The following is a 17,895-nucleotide window of genomic DNA, read 5'->3' as shown; positions in this document are numbered from 1 at the left end:
GGTGGCTTGTGCCAACGCTGTCCTGCGTGCCACCTGTCCCCCTCCTACACAATATCCCACCCCATTCCCCTACACATACGTACACTCGTCACCCTATTTGCACTCCTTCGCCTTCATCCTGACAGTGTGACAGAAGCAGGTGGTTCACTCCCTTCTTGCCCTCTGGCCTTCTATGCTCTCGTCCTCGGTTGGCACATTTATGAAGGGAGTGAGAGGGGTTGTCGCCTCTAGCCAATGCCAATGGACAAATTCCTGTTCCATTTTTTTTCAGTCATTGTTTAAAAGACAAGTCAAATGCCCACATGATTCTGTCCCTTTAACCAGGAATCAGCTCTGGACATTGATAAAGATTGTGTGACCATTTGAAGGAAGTGGTGATTCTGAAGATGTAGCTTAAATAACATTTATTTGACTTATTCGAGGATGTTTATGTTGAGGACCTAATTTACTTGTAAATTAACCTGTAACAGAGAACAACACAAACATTGTATTTGCTCACAGTTGCATGCGGTCTCTCTTTCTGTCTGTCAGGCCTTTCTCTCCTGTCCTCTCTTCCTCTCTCTCCTCCATTGCTTTTGCTTGTGTGACAGAGGCAGGTGGCCAACTTCCTGCCCTTTGGCCTTCAGCGTTTTCCCTGCAGTAAGGAGACAGTATACACATACGCACATGCACACACATACACCAACACACACATACATTTGCAGGGGAGGAGCCTAGGTTGCCCCTGGTGAACTGGGGCAGAGGTCTTGCGCGAGGCCTCGAAGAATAGCAAAGGTCCGTCAACTCAGGGACAAGAGTTATTTTAGTTTGCAGCGCCAACCCTGACGAGCTGAATGAGCATCGTCACTATGGCGCCACCTGACTGAATATGAAGGCCTGATTGATACCAAACAGAATCTGTAGATGAAAGGCTTGCGTGAGCTAATTACTGACACATGGCACTTTTTAAAAGGATGCACGAACATTTTTATCAATTCATGTTAAATTGTACAGAATCTTTTTCACACAGTCACAAAGCACTGCCGCAGCAACACTGTCTGCCACCTGTCTCTAAATTACTTCTTCATTCCAGAAGCAGAGTGAGCACAAATTTGTGTGTGTTAGTGTTATGCACAGCTATTCATTTGTCTCCCTCTCTGCCCTTGGCAGCATGGCTATCTTTTTTTCTCACACTTACAGTATGTCTGAATTTACTTAGCAAAAGGGCAGTGATAAATTCTCTCCTCCATTTAAAATAACATGAACGGTAACAGTAGTTCAACACTCTGATGCGTGTTGGTACGAGCTGAAATGTATGTCTGTGGGCGCATGATTTGCATGTTTGTTTTATGTCTCGATGTGTTCGTAACGGGACCCCCAATGATTAATGTCTGTTCATTCTGTAATGGAGCGTGCTGAACACGTTCTGATATCTGTAATGTGTTACCAGACTCAGTTGGATTTTATTGCCATGGTCTAATAGGATATTGCTACTATCACAATTTGGATTAACTTCCATATCAGTACTGTTGAAGCAAGTGAGGTTTCTCTCTCGCTCTCTCTCTCTCTCTCTCTCTCTCTCTCGCTCTCTCTCTCTCTCTCTCGCTCTCTCTCTCTTTCTCGCCCTACGTGTGTGTGTGTGCAAATGATATGGAGGAAGTAAGTTGTCTATCATGGCGGGCTGCTGTGGTCGATTAATTTCACATTCAGCACCTTCATAATGCGGCTCTTCTGTTTGTCATCACAATATTTTTTTATTATGTTACAGCTGCTGTTTTTCCACTCAGTGATACAGTGGGGAAAATGTATTTGACCCCGCGTAGAATAAACCACCGCAGTCTGAATTTGCTGAGGGGGATAATGTAAAAACAAGTGCTCCCCCTTTTTCTGGTCAGTATTTTATGGTTGGACTGCCTCTGCCACACACAGCGTCTCCCCCACACACAAGCATGCAAGCACTCACTCAAACACGCACGCACACACACACGCGCGCGCACAGGTATAACAACCCCTGGTAAAGAAAGACTGGCATGCTTTTGTATGAACATTTTTTGTCAGCAGGGAGCATGCTGGCTGTATGCAGAGGAGGCTGCCCTTGCTCTGTGAGTCCTTTGTCTCCCCACATCCCCAGGCTCCACCTCTCTCTCTTCCAGCCCTCCAATGGGAGAGCCTTCAGGTGTTGACCTTATCGGGTGGAGGTCAAAGCCAGGTCAGGGATCTGTTGCTAGGCTACCATCAGATAAGTGGCTGGGGTAGGCAGCAGTGGGTAGTTCTGTCATTCAGGGCTTGTCATGTAATCTTGTTCATTTGCAGACAATTGCCTGCACGTCAGAAAGGCTATCGGGTCCATACTGTTGTAATGAAACAAATTAAAATATTAAAACCAGCCATGCTGAGCACTGTCAGGTTTATTTGGCGCAAGGTGGTTTTTGCAGTTATGCCAACTGTCATCCAGCAGCATGAACCCCTTTAAATACATTGAAATTCCAGAGTTGTCATGAATAGAGTGGTATCAATGTGTGTGTATAATTTTGATAGCACCTGTTTTGCAAAGTGAAGTTCTTTTAATATGCTCTGATTACCATCATTGTGATTCAACAGATACACCTGACCATCATCTGATTGTACTGCAGTGTAACTGGAGCATGGCATGTGTACATCTGTCGGATTTTTTGTGAGCCATTATTAGCTATACATCACATAATGTAAACAGGATTTCATCTCGAAGAAGTGCTGCTTATTAGATATGCAAATAAGATAGGAATAAATCATGAAATCACCAGTACAATTTAGTTTCAGGCAAGTAAATTTTTAAATATAAAAATGAATCCTGATATGAAAAAACAAGTCCATACTCATCCATCTGTGTATGTTTGCAGCAAATACTGAAAATAGATAAATAGATGGATTCATAACTGACTTATGACTCATTTGAAGGTACAGGTGGAGAGGCATCTTGTTTTGTTTGCTAACCTGCAACCTTTAAATATAGTACAAATAGTGCTACAGCAGTCTGTTTACAGAGAGATAGAGAGTAAGAGAGACGGGAGGGAGGCAATGGGAGAGAAAGAAAGAGAAAAAGAGAGATAGTTGTTGCATCTTCACACAAACATGGTCTGTTCTCCCACTCTGCCATTCCACCACCTGGACCGATCTATGTGGGAGACTGCACCATACTGATGAACAACACCAAATAGGACCATTTCTGTTCACACACTGCGGGTCATACCGAGTAAGACAGGTTGACGCGGCGTCTGTATCATATTTCAGGTTTCTCTTTGGTGACACCTGCATTTTGTCAGTGTCACCTACACGGCCGTTGAGGTTAACCACCAGCGCTGGGAGGAAGTAGCCACTGCAGGCTGTGCGAGAAGCAGGACCTCAGACAGTTAGACATAAAGAGACCTAGATAAGGCACGTGGCAATTTATCCATGCCAGTCCTTGTACTGTAGCTCCAACATGGGATCTCGTCTGTTAGATTGGCGCATTGTGAAAAGAGGTTCTCAGTGTCTGGGCGCTTGCCAGCTGACATTCCACGGAGACAAATTGAGAGAGAGGCTCCGGCAGATTTATCGGGCCATTGGCTCGCCTCAGGAATTCTCTTGTAACATAGCACTCCTGTGAAAGGGATAAAGAAATTAGTGTAAAACAACCCCTCCACGCCCCCTCTCTAAACAGCACCCGTTTAGATACGCAAGTACCTGTTTGTAACCCTAACACACACTTCCTATTAAATAATTGTGCATGGACACGAGGTGTATGGGTTTGAGCCTCAGTATGGGTTTGAGCTTCAGTTACCTCTATGAATATTCAAGAGGGTGGGCAAGAGAATGTTGCTGTATTCTGGCTGTTGAGTCACAGGTCCTCAGTGGCAGGAAGCACTGCTGGTCAAATGACGGGGAGAGGGAGAGGGAGAGAGGGAGAGGGAGGGAGGGAGGGAAAGAGAGTGAGAGAGAAAGAGGGAGATGCGTGTGTGGGATTTGAAAGGAACTGCTCTTGGCTGTCTTGGATATTTATTCCTCTCTAAAGCAATGAGGTGTTTGGAGAAAGAGGCCAGCTATGTTCTTAATGCTACAGGGAGAACAGGGAGCATTCTGCTGTACTTGCCTTAAAAGACCATAGCATGTGTATTTGTTTGACCCACCAATGATCAGTCCAGAAATCTGATTAACTTTTTGCTAAATGTGTCATTCTAATACAAATACTTAAACCGCAACCCTCATATCCTTCATATAGCCATGCCTCATATCCTACATAATAAATAATAATCCTTAATTATTAATAAGTATTATAAGCAGCATTATTAAGAATCCTCCTCTTAGTTTTGCATGCATGGAACCCTTATGCCATCCTCTATATTATCTGACAGTATCTAGAGGTTATCTGCCAAGTTGATGAACAGAGAGATTGGCTATGAAACACAAGGTGTGACAGTATGGCAATATGTTATAGTATGCAGGCAGAGCTCATCAGGAAAGAGAGGACGAACGGCTTTGTTCCAAATGTCACGATGCATATTTATGGGTGGAATGGAGTGGCTCCCTGTATAAGCACCATTCACCATCTATCAAGCAAAACCACTCCAGTCTCTCTTTGACAAGTTGGTCGGGTAGTGTCATGTGATGAAATGATCAAACCGGGCGATCTGTTCATGGGATGAGCCAAATGTCTTGTGAAATTGACATTGTCATTTACAGTCTGGACGGCACAGTGTGTTGAGGTTACACAAATTTAATTATTAGTCACAGCTCAGAACATGACTGCTGTAAGGCATGCATTTTCCTACAAAAATTGTTGTCCAAATTGTTGGAAATATTTTATTATCAGTATTGTCTCATAATCCTTTATTTCTTATTTCCCTAATGTAACGAATAAGAGCACTGAATGTGGAGATTTACTTAACACTGGTTGGCTTAGATTGAGATATTAAAGAGGAGTGGGAGCAGATATGGCAGCATGGGGGGCGGGGGGGAGGGGGGGGGGGGGGTGCTAGACAGAAAGACAGACAGACAGGCAGATATAAGCCAAGCCTTCAGCATAAGCTCCACTGAGATCTCTTCCCCCGAACAGGTTCTCTGGAGAGTTATATTCTGGCTTGCTGTGCCTGGGCCAAGCAGCAGAGGATGGGCAGTCTGACGGTCTGTCTGTAGTGCCACTCCTTGGGGATGGAACATGCCTCCAGGGCTGTAGCTGATTTGAGATGGTCCTTGGACTAACCCCTGGGGGACACCGACCTAGCAGAATTGGTTCTCAGAGCCTCTCTTTTCAGGCTTTTGCACGCAGCGTTGCTTGGTGGCTGCAGAGAGAGGGTACAAGAGTCAGCCTTTCATCTCTACAGTGAGCTGCCCAGTGGTTTTCCTCCAAATTACAGGAAGTGATTACATCCCACCTTGTCTGCCTCACACCATCCCCTTCTCTCACCATGGGGCCTTCAGGCTAACCAACTGCTGTCAACTGTCAGTGCTCACAGCTGAGTCATTAAGTGGAAGTTGAGGGATGTGTCATTGCCACAGAAATAATAAGGAGCAAATCCCAAAGTACAGAGATAGTGTTGCAGGCGATCCACCACAGCTAATAAACTGCTTAATTCAACAGATACCTGCTAAGAAAACAAGATTTACAACTGTTGTAGTGCAACGCTAAGGTCTGATCACCTGTTTGGAAAATTAATGGAGGCCAGACATGAACCATGTCATAAGAGCTTTAAAAATGAACCACTACATCCCTCACTGGATCCCTTGGCGCTATAAAGGCAACAAATCCAACCATCAAGCCATGCAGCTGAGGTTTCCTGGCCCCTTTGTGATGGAAGAAATGTTTCCAATCACTTCCAAGCTATTACCTCCATACAGTTAGGGATTACATGAAAGTAGGAACAGAGACACACTGTCTACCAATCTGTTTTTTTATTTGAAATCTCCCCCAAGCTTTCCATTATCTTCTCCATATCAAGGTTGACCTGGAGAGAAAATGTGGCTTCAGAAGGGTCAATGCAGTCTAGACTTTCTCCTCTTCTTACACTGCTGGCCACTACTTCCACCTCGATCCTGCATATTGCTTTAGGATACAAGAGGACGGACGCCCCCCAATTCCCACCCCCTCAGCCCCGATTTTCACTCACCCTGAGCCCCTCCCTGTTTGGGTCCAGTCCCCCATTTCCGACTACAATAGCATCTATTGCCACCATAATCTTTCTATTTCACTGTCCCGCCCCTGGGGGTTAAGGGGTCTTGAAATGGAGAAGGGATTTGTCCCTTAATCGACAGCTCTGATGTTTTCCATTCTAGCTGACCGCTCTTATACTAGATGGTCGGAACATGTTTGTTGAAAAGCATTCTGTTTTTCTCCAGAGATGGATTTCCTTTTTTCTTTTGGTCTTTGATATGTGCACGTGTCTTCTCAATTGCATTGCAACTGCACAATGTGCTCAACAGTTATGGCAGTTTCTGTAAAACAATCAAAATCTACAAGAATCAAATAACAAAAATTACAGAAATTACTAAAAATTGTGATGTATCAAAAAGTAATAATTAAGTCAGACACATACAAATATCTCATACTTTCACACAAAAAAGATACATATATAAAAACTATTGCCTGTAAACCAAGGATAAAAAGTAATAACTGCAATTTAAATTACAAGATATAAAATATACACTATATACAGTATATATACATGGGGCAATGAAACAGGAATGTGTGCTACTTAAAAGGACCTACAAAAGCATGGGAAGTGAAGGGGTAGGGATCAGAGTGGGTAAGTATGTGGGTGTAGTGGGTTGTTTGGATGGATGATTAGATGAATTTTGTAGTGAGTGTATGCTTTGTGGCTTTCTGGGCATGTGTGTAGTCAAGTCCAGTTTATTTGTACAGCCCGATTTCATACACAATGTTTCAAACCCAAAGCTCTGTAAGAACACAAGGAAAAGAGGGAAAAGATCCTGATCCAGAATGTCCTGTTCATCTTCAGTGATCAGTAATGCTACACTGACTATAACAAAACAATGTTAAATACATAAACACAAGAATGTAATAAATATAAGTGCAAATCAGCCTGATAACCAGTGGTAACAAATTAAGGAGTCTGCTGACACAACCGCAGACACCATATGTGCAGTAAGGACTGAATAAAGCAGCCAGCAAAAGGGCTTTACATTTACAGCTGTTACTCCTACACATTCTTTTTCTTTTTCATTTAAATCAATGTATATTCTAAATTATGTGTGTCCATCATTGACTTCTAGTCAGAGTTAAAATGAGAACCAGCGACGATTTTTGACCACAGTGTCAATGCCCACAATTAACTATCATTTCAACTGAATTATTGCCATGGATTCATTAATGGGTTTCCTTCAGCTTGCACGTACAACACACTTATCCCAGGGCACCTGGATGAAATGGTCCATCAGTTAGAGCACCATCCCACTCAAACACATTTTCACCTGCATACACGAAAATCTGCATTAAATACCAGTGAGGAAGTAAAGCCTTTATCTTAAGTTTAAGCTTTAGTTCAACTGCAAACTTGTGAATATTGCAACCCTGGTTTTATCATACCAGTCAATATTCTGTCATTGCTCAGGGAGAGAACTGCAAAATGAAAAGGCCATTTTATAGAACATCTACAGTCATGTGTGATGATAACAAAGGACAAGTGAATGTACATGTTCTGAGGTCATTCTTTGAAGGCCACAAAGATAAACTATTTGTTATTTTTTCCTCTCCAAAATTTCCTTCAAAGCGAGCAACAACACAGAGAAGAGGGGACAAGGTGAAAAAAAAAATCTTCATTGAATATTCATTAACTGGTGCCTAGGTGTATACATGGCTCTTAACCACTCTTGTTTATGACTTAAGGACTTGTAGTACTGACCTTAGTTTAACACAGCAGCAGATACCAAATTAACCTCTAGCCTCCACAGGGCTAGCCATGCCCTGCTAACAAGCAACCTGTCTAGACACACAAGAAGTACTTTATGATTCCACCTCTCAGTATCCCTCCCTCCATCTCTCTCTCTCTCTGTGTGTTCACACATACATGGCACCAGCTCCCACCCTCTATCCTTTCATACTATATCTTCCACCTCACCATTCCCCCCCCACCCACACACACGCACACCAACCGCACACACACACACACACACACACACACACACACACACACACACACACACACACACACACACACACACACACACCATTTTTCATGTATCTCCCGGGCTGTGCATTGTTACGCTCTTGTTTACGGCACCCAGAGTTTTATCAGATGGTAGACTTTCTTTTTACCCCCCTTCACAACGCAAACCCAGCCACAATTGAACAGTGAAGAGGTCTGAGCTGCTTGGTTACTGTTACATTTGTAATTTAAAAAAAAATCATGTTAAACCTATAATACACATTTAAAACGATGCTAAACACATGTCCATTAGAGTTATCATACATCATTATGGTACCATATGAGAATAAAAAAAGAAAAATCTAATGTGCAACAAGGTCACTAAACTTCTGCTACAGGGATATTTGATGAAATGTGCGTGTGTGAATGTTTTGGGTTGCAACGAGCATCATTTCTAAAATTGCCTCCAAAGTTGCCAAAAACATTGTTCAGGGGTCTGACCTTTGCATAGAGTGCTTTTCATTTCATTTCATTTACATAAAATTGTTATTTTGTATTTGCATTACCAAATCAGTTGGGGACATGAACAGAACAGAACGTTCCTGGTGTCCCCTATAATGACATCATGAATGATGTCAGATTTGACTTGAATCACCATAGCAACCCCTTATCATCATGTGAATGACAATTGGAGAGTGTGTTTGTGTGTCTGTTTGTTTTGAGTCGCAACGGGTACCAAAACCTTTCAAACTGATTCCTACAATCACAGACATGAATGAAAGCCAGAGCTACTTTTCAATGCATGTTATGTCCAGTACTAATTTGAGAACACGCTACTTTGAGAACATGTTGGAGAATGTAAAGTGCAAAACAAGCCCCATTCGTTTCTGTAGATAAACCATTTGGATAATGCTGAAAAAGAAACGAGCATCACTGTTTGCAAGCTGCAATGCAAAGCGCCAGAGATTTGGATGAGTGAAGGAAGCTCCACAAAAGTCATGTTACAATGACCTAATGTTTATGCTTCATGGAGGACATGAGTGACGACATGGGTTAGGGGTGATGGGGAAGGCTGGGGTGAAGGGGGTGAAATATCTCAAATATTCTCCATGTGAAAGGGAGCCAACAGCATGAAAGTTTTTAGTGAAGGTGACGATCCGCTCTAGTAGTAGAGATTTATGTTAAGGCAAGTTGACCTACTCCTACAAATGAAAATGAATCTGTCAATTAATGTTGAGCCTATTAGTTTGGGTGCATTTCAGGACATTAAAATCTACGACCCTCTTCCTGTCAGGATATATTTGTCAGTAAGATGAATCATGAGGCATTTCGAGTGGTTATATTTATATTTTGTTCCATTCTTACACTTTTATTACGTCTTTCTTTCCAGAAAGCTTTGCTGACTATGTGCAGATCCAGCCGCCTCTCCTCTTCCTCCTCAGCAGATCAGACCGCAGCCCGTTAAATCTGGTAACCAGCGACAGGCCCAGTGTCCGGCAGCAGCCAATTTCCATCAAAGCCTGTCAGAGTTTGCATGGCTCTGTGCAGCTCTGCTTTAAAAACCCTGAATAGCTCAGGAACGCAGAGGCAGAATTCAACCTCCTGTATTGTTACTGATCAATATGAAATATATATGCTGTGCAATATTCGGAAATGAAGCTAGGACTAATTCTAGAACATTTCCCCATCTCTTCATATTAAGGGATTCTGGCATTTTTTAAACCATGATAGTGAGATAACTTTTTTCTTTATCTATATTGATTAATCATTGTACCTAAATGTATTTCAGTGTGGGCTCCATGCCTCTAAACATACTACAGGAAAATTATTTGTTTCTCCATTTGTTAAATACAACACCATGTGATAAAAAAGGGTATATATATATATATATCAAAATAAGTATGAGTATCAAAATGAGTATTTTAGCTCTTATTGTCCAAACTGAAATGCTTAAATTTGTTTTATGGCGTATCAATATCCCTTTTGTCCATTCCTATAATGACTGCTAACTGCAGGGAAGTAGACTGACTTTGGGGATGGATATATAGAAGATGAAATATTGCAAGACAACTAGTTGTGACTATTGGGTCTATCCATGAAAATATCTATGTGCAACTAACAGTACAGGAAATAATCTCTCTCTCTCTGTACCTGTGGGTTTTGTAATTTCTACAAAAGTGTTCATTATACTAAACATGACGGTACGATGACTTCATCTCGACTCAAACGTCTGATATAACGATGTAAATAATTTTGCTCCTTTGTTGCAGTTACTTTCGCAAACTCGCGCGAGGACTTTTGTCCCGTATGAGACGCCGTACAGCTAAGGGTCATCGACACTTCTGATTGGTCAACCCGTCCGTGCCTAAAACGAAATCGTTGCGCTAACGTACAGTAAGTAAACGCTACCTCACACGTAACGCAAACAGGTATAGGAACAAATTTGCCCAACCCGCTCTTGTTCTACTAAACGTGTATAATGCGCACACAGCGGCGTAAAGCCTCTCGGGTCATTAAGAGCAAGCGTAGTCATTGTTGGAACAGTCTTTAGCTGGCTATGCTAACTAGCATCTACCTAGCATGTGTATGTTACGTTAGCATGTTTCGCTAGCCGGGGTCCAAACACAAACAATGCCGCGCGCGGTGCCAATATAACGAAATAAACGGCTGCTAGTGAATGACGTAAGCGGCTAATGTAGCTAGCGGCTTCATGTTTATGTTTTTGTGCCCCTCCAGCTCGCAGCCAGGATGAGTCTAAGGAAGCAAACCCCCAGCGACTTCCTGAAGCAGATCATTGGGAGACCCGTGGTGGTCAAGCTGAACTCTGGAGTCGATTACAGAGGTAGCTTGCCTAAACAGTGTGTGTGTTTGTGAGAGACGACGCACAGACCTCCTGCTCACGTGTGTGTATGTGTGAACGCAGGTGTGCTGGCTTGCCTGGATGGTTACATGAACATCGCCATAGAGCAGACAGAAGAGTACGTGAACGGCCAGCTGAAGAACAAGTACGGAGATGCATTTCTAAGAGGAAACAATGGTAAGGATCCGTCCTTTCCGGCTTACGTTTGACCTTTTAAAGACTCCTGAGAGCCTCCTTCTGCTTGAATACTTAAGCATCCTTCACCCCAGTGTCCCTAAGTAATGTTTTCGATTTGTTCTTATATTGTCCCAAAAGCACTTCAAAGCACAGTAAGATTGACTTTACACAACAAAGAAGCAGCAGATCTGCACTGCTGAGAACTGGAGACCAGACATGCCAAAAGACTCAAATGATAAACTAATTTTTAAATTGTTGATTTACCCTCAGCACTAGACATCATCACAGTTTGCTCTCGTCACTCAAAATAGTTTTCAAAGCTAAATTCTGAAGAGATCCTACTGAATGACTGGAATTAAACATGAATGATCACTAGAATAACTGACATGTTAGTTTCAGCCCAGGTGAAGTTTGTAGTTCATCAGATATTCTCTTCTTTGATTCACTAGCAGCGTTCCCACTTCCCACTTCATCTGAATTCCTTTCACACTGAAACTTGACATCCTAATCATAGCTCATCCCAATCATAGCTGTATTATCCACAACACCAAGCCAGGCCACAGCGTGTGCGATTCCCCGTTGATTGCGAGTCACGGCGGCAGATGTAGTGCTCAGTGCGACGGAGCGGCCAATAGCCAGAGTTGGCCGACGAGTACAAAAGACAACGTACATAAAAGTGTCTCCTCGTCGTGTTCACATTTTTTTTTTTTTTTTGATGGCTGGTTAATTCAAATGCATTTTCCACTTACACCTTTTTTTTTAATGTGCACATCTAGACATTTTGTAACTGATTGAATGAAGAACAATTCTTTTCTCTTTTCCAGTTCTATACATCAGCACCCAGAAGAGGAAGGTCTGATGGAGGTTAAGTTTTGGACTGCTTTCTTTTTTTTAATATGTAATTCTGTCAGCGTTTTCAGCGTCGGTGGCGATCCGTCTTTTTTTCAGTTTTGTAAACCTTTGAACCCCTGGAGACTGTTTGGTTTTTGTAAAAGTACAACAATTGAATAAAATATGCATTTTGATGCACATGTAATTTGGTGACTGTTTTTCTATTTTGGCATTAAGATTATAAAAAGCCACAGAGAGTATTAAGACTGCAAAGGAAAGTTAACGCCAGGTTGTAAAAGGAGATTGTAAATGAATCTGAGTCTAATCCGCGATGAAGGCCACGCTTACACTTAGGGCTGTTTTAGAAGTGAAATCTGTTCATTTAGCAGCTCGTCTATGCAGTCGTGTACGGGAGGAGTCCTGGTTCTCGCTGCATTATCTTGGTCCGGCTTTAATTCATGAACGGTGCCTGTCGGGTTTTTAGCAGAGGAGCACAGATTTAGCATTTTGGTGAAATCTACCGACTCAAACTCAGACTCATCTCCTGAAGCAACAAAATAAACCAAATCTACCTTCTTTTCACCACAAGGCTTCTTAAGGATTAGAACATCATTTGGTGATTTCTCTGTGGTAATTTGCTTATTTTTTAATTGATCTTGATAGGACTTTGCTTGCAGAAAACCCATTAGTGAACCACTTCATCATGCATGGTAGTTGCTGTTTATTACAGTGAATGTGCTCTGTCAATGCTTTGTATATTTTAAACGGTAACAGTCAAGTAATGATCCATATAAAAGGACTTAAGTGTGCAAAGGAAGACGTATATTTGAATCCATTTTATTTAATAGTATATTGCCCTTTAAGATGATTTAGATGGCAGTTTGCTTTAAAGCAGTAATGCACCTTGCATCTCATCTGTGCTACTATCCAGAAAGATAAATTGTGCATCATTGCTGCATGATGTAACAAAATAAATCAGCTATTTAAAATGCAGCATTACCAACAGATCCAACGTGTACAGGAAATACTTAATTCAAACATCCATTATTGGGAAAACAAAGCGTGTGACTGCAGGACTAATGGCTCCAGGTCTTTATTTCCTCTGATACATTCAAACGAGGGAGAAATCATCTATAAATGGTGCCACCTGCAGGCTACGCCGGGCTGTATTAGCCTGTAAACAGATTTGTTACCTCCACTCCCACCGCCCTGTGTTGTGCTTTGATTTAATGCTTTTAAATCCCCACAGTACACACGGCCTATCTTCTCTCTGACCGCACGAAGATGCTTTTAGTCGGGTTGGGATGAGCTTCCTGGCTTCACCAAACGCTGTCCACTGAATGCAGGATCATATGCAAGGAATTGGGAGTTTATTCCATTTGAGAGTGGCCTGCGGTAATTTAGCAAATGAGTTCAAAAGTGGCATCACCTCATTACGCTAAGATAAGAACGCTATAAATATATGATTCATTAGGCTCTTAATGAGAATGCTCTATGTGGAGGCAGTGAGATGGAATCTTTTCCTTCGAAGAGTAGGCTTTTGAGTCTTGTTTCCCAACCTGTACATGCGCACTCTGGCCCCTGGAAGGAGACAAAAGGCTGCCAAGGTCAGGCCCGACTTGAGAATGAAGGACGCGTTATTGATCAAACTCTGTCGAGCTGCGGCTGTAAGAGAGGGAACGTTGTGGGGGTGAGTGGGGGGGGGGGGGGGATTGAGCTGCAACAGCCAGACACACACACGCACTCACGCACGCACGCACTGAGTGATATGTACACACAAACGCATTGTACACGCCGCAACACACAAAGAATTATTATGGCACCTAGTGAGGTTAGTACAGGCAAATATTTACCCACTGGAATCATAACTGAGCCGCTGGCTGTGTGGCCTCACAGGGAACCCAATTAATACCATTCACACAAATGACCTAGTGGCAGACACCGTGCTATTGAACCAAACATGTTTCCCCCATTGTGAAAATGATGCAGCCGCTTTGCATATGTACGTGTGTGTCACTATTGATTTTTGTAGCATCACAATCTCGTTCCCAACCCACATTTTTTCCTGTACCGTCATTTGTAAATTGCCTCGTTTGTGTTCGACTCTGAATGTCGCTGTTTGTTTCAAGACGCTCAAGACATTGGGTGCTGGTCCGTCCTTCCGTCTGTTCGTCCCCCTCACCCCTCCTCTCTCACGGGGGCTGCTGGGAGGGATGCTGCAGTGGCTCAGCGTTGACGCGTGGAGGTGAGTGACGGAGAGGCGAGGACAAAGGAGGATAGAATAGGTGACAGCCTTGTTATTGAGGAGGAAGACAAGGGGGGGAGACTCAAGTCTTACAGCACCACCAGCTGCCAGAGATGAAAAACTACAGCAGAGAGACAGGAGGGGGGAGTGAGGGGGAGGGGGAGGACGACTTTGACCCTGACTGATCACTGCAGCATGACTGTCTCGCCTTTTCACAGGGGATCAAAGGATGACAAGGACAAACTCGAAATCAGTATTTTTCATGTTTGGATGTAGCGTGTTCTCATTCAATCAAGGGCAAATATTTATCTTTCTTTTTTTTTTGCGCAAAAATCTTTTCATTTCATATCAATGTTCTTCAGGGCTGAAGGTCAAGCCACGTATGAGCATTTGAGTTCATGTTTTTCCTCACTATTCTCTGCTAAACTCATACATTCAACAGTGCCTAATACATCACGAATGCATGTTTTGTATACATGAGAGAAGAATAACAGCAAAGCCTTTATGCCATCTAACACAACAACACAAATTACAGCCTCAAAAATGACAACCCACTTTAGTCAATGCCTCACTGACCTCTCTCTCTCTCTCTCTCTGTGCGTGTATTTGTGTGTGTCTGGTCTGTGTGAACTTGACCAGGTTTGACCTTTGCCTGACAGCCTGTCATGTGTTTAGGATGTAAATGTTGGCCCTGACCTCTCACACCATCTCTCCTCTCACATTCCGCTTGCCGGGTCAGAGGTCCACATAGATTAGCGCAGAATAAACAAACATCATAAAATGGCACAACAGTGGCAGACTAGACTGCTACTGATGCGTCCCCCAAAGCCTGCAGATGATTCATTGATCAATTGATCAGATTTACATACATGTTATTGTGTTATAATGTCAGTTTGATCCCAAAGACTCCCTGTTAAAATGCATTTCTTCTCACAAACATAAATTCGAGTTCAGTTTTAATGGTTGTTTTGATTCTAATTGAGCACGAGCGCCTGCGCCGGCCCTCTGCAACCTCTCCGCTCTTTATTTAGCCCTGAGGACAGTCAACCTTGGCCAGGAATGTGACCCTTGACCTTCTTATCTGGAAGGAGCTATTCCCAGCTTGGACAGGGGCTTCCATGATTTATCTTGGCTCCAAATGGCAGCGTGATGCAGATGGTAGGGTTAGGGGCAGAGGAACTAGGTACCCTTCAGGAGGCCGGAGAGCAGGAACGCAGTGCGCGTGTGTGTTTCACTGGGCCTAACGTGCTCCGCAACAGACCAACAGGGCCCACCTCTGCTCTTGAACCCTGACCCCAGAAAGCTTTTCCGCTCGCCTCCAGCAGCACGTCAAGTTCTATTTTTAATGCATAGAATAGACACGCGCTCACTCTATGAAACTGCACCTCTACAAGAAGTGAGCAGAGGCCTCGTCAGGGAGAAAAGGTTCATCTTCATCTTCACTGTGCTCAAACTATCATTATTCTGCTACCCACAGTTTGAGAACCGCTGTTAATTAATTAATGTAAACTTTTGATGCTGTAAAATGACAAATGAGACAATAACAAATAACTGAAAGACAAAAAACCCTTTTAAATTTGAAATCCTGTTAGGGTCTGTTTATTATTCTTAATTTAGGATTCTTCATTTACAGTAGCATGAAATTAAAAGTTGATGAATGGTAATGAATCAGTGCCTTGAAAGTTTAATTTACAAGACGAGTTTCAGATGTCAGAATGCAGTCATCTGTGCTTGTGCACATTAATCAGAGAATATTAGAGCGACGGCGTCTGTCAAAGAGCCATTTTCAATCACCTATTTGCTTCAGAATGGCTCACGCTTGTCCTGTTTGTCAGCCAAGTCTCACTACAATGCACATGAGATTTGCATGAAATACAAACTAACCCCGCACTCGGGCAATTAGCCTCCATTACACTGGCGTTCCGATTGCCAATTTGTCTGCCATGCAAGGTAATCCAGATTGTTGTTGGCGAGCACCCAAAATGGTAATGGTATTGCAAGGGAGTCTTTTGTTGTTGTTTCCTTTCAGACTAACGGCCACAGGCGGCTGTCGTGTCACTGGGTGAACTGTGGAGGAAGTGGAAATGTTTGCAGCCCAGTCAAAAGTCGGAGCGCGATGAGAACCCTCGATGAGAAGCGATCTTCCACTGATATTAGGAAACTGCTGTTTGGTTTTTAACATCATTCTGTCTATTTTATTCACTAAATGAGCTCTGAATTTGACAACGGCCTTTCATAATTAATCACAGAATTCTTCTGCTGCTCCACTTAACACAGCAGGACATGATCTTCACACTGGAATGCCTTGGTGTGCGTGTATGTGTGAATGTGTGTGTGTATGTTTGTGTGTGTGTGTGTGTATGTTTGTGTGTGTGTGTGTGTGTTCAGCAGTCATTGCGAGAAGTGCCGTGGTTTGACTTGCTGCACTCTGTGAAGCTCAGAGTGTCTGTGATATTGCTCAAGGGTAAAGCCAGACAGAAGAGTTATGACTTGAGCCCATCTCTGGCCATCAGGGAGGTCACAAGGAAGCAACACACACACACACACACACACAAACACACAAACACACACACACACACACACACACACACACACACACACACACACACACACACACACACATTTACCTAACACAGAAGAATGCATTCCAAGCTACCTAATTCGTCTCTCGCACACACACATACACACAGACACATGCTGGAATAAGGCCAGCATCAGAGTCAGAACACTGTCATAAACACAATTACAGCCGCTCTGTCTCGTGTCTGAGCTCAGCCTCTCTCCCGTGTGTGTGTGTGTATGTGTGTGAGAGAATGCCTGTGAACATTTGTGTCACAACTTATTACGAGACAGTGGAATGAGAACACCTTTCACTTGAAGATATGGTTTTCCATGAAGCAAGAGTGCGGGAACAAGAGGCCGTTAAATTCAATGTGACACTCCCCAGGTTAGCTGCTGCTGCTGCTCCCCCCGCCCCCAAACATGGACGCATCACTTTGAGAGTTTTTAACGACCATCAGAGAAAGTGGAGGGAGTCGATGCTCTCTGGCACGCACCTCTGGCAGAAGGTAGCGATACGACTGTAGGATCAGCTTTTATAGGGGATAAATCAGTAAAGGTAACACCTGGGAGAGGAGGCGTCTCACACACTTTATGAAGCGCCAAAAAGTGACACGCTAGTAAAATTAGAACGCAAACATATTCTGATATCATTTGCTTTTCCCTTTATCGTCAGCGTGTCACCTTAGGAAACACTTGTTTGACTTAACCTTGGATTAAATGTTTATGTTGAAGCCTTTACATTACTTTCACGCTGCCTTCTGAGCTGTGACAGAACATTTCCAAGCCCCTTCTGCCCTCTTGTGGCAGATATTTGAACTGCTTTTGCTGCAGCGACCCCCTTGTTTCTTATTTTTAATTGACCTGGATTTGTTCCTTTGCTTTGCTGCGAGAGGTGCCTGGAGACTCAGAATCCTGTCAGCTTCAGACTCAGAATCCTGTCAGCTTCACCCCGCAGCAATTCCCACACCCCAAAACTAGGTCCCCTCCCTTTTACAAGATCCACTGTTTGAAGCTGTGTGGAAATAAAAAATTCAAAAGACCTGGATGCATCAATGCCTTGTGATGAATAATTAAGAAATGTGCAATTCCAGATAATGGAGGACCTAATCTTAACACATCTGGAT

The 17,895-nt window shown here is 43.1% G+C and overlaps 1 protein-coding gene across 2 annotated transcripts; it reads left to right on the top strand.

Annotated features, from left to right (window-relative positions):
- The first annotated feature begins 10,405 nt into the window (after window positions 1-10,405).
- Window positions 10,406-12,169, top strand: lsm6 (LSM6 homolog, U6 small nuclear RNA and mRNA degradation associated). Of its 2 annotated transcripts, none has more exons than XM_076147961.1 (4): window positions 10,406-10,490; window positions 10,833-10,938; window positions 11,020-11,133; window positions 11,958-12,169. In XM_076147961.1, exons 2-4 carry the CDS (start codon window positions 10,845-10,847, stop codon window positions 11,990-11,992), a joined length of 243 nt encoding a protein of 80 aa, XP_076004076.1. In that variant the 5' UTR covers window positions 10,406-10,490; window positions 10,833-10,844; the 3' UTR covers window positions 11,993-12,169. The 2 variants fall into 2 exon arrangements, with proteins under 2 accessions (XP_076004076.1, XP_076004077.1); XM_076147962.1 differs by having other exon boundaries at window positions 10,476-10,525.
- Window positions 12,170-17,895: the final 5,726 nt, after the last annotated feature.

Source organism: Genypterus blacodes, unplaced genomic scaffold, assembly GCF_046128005.1.
Source record: "Genypterus blacodes isolate CSIRO-AG114 ecotype Tasmania unplaced genomic scaffold, CSIRO-AGI_Gbla_v1 ptg000039l_1, whole genome shotgun sequence".
In the NCBI taxonomy this organism is placed as follows: Eukaryota; Metazoa; Chordata; class Actinopteri; order Ophidiiformes; family Ophidiidae; genus Genypterus; species Genypterus blacodes.
This window is presented reverse-complemented; position numbering and strand designations above follow the sequence as displayed.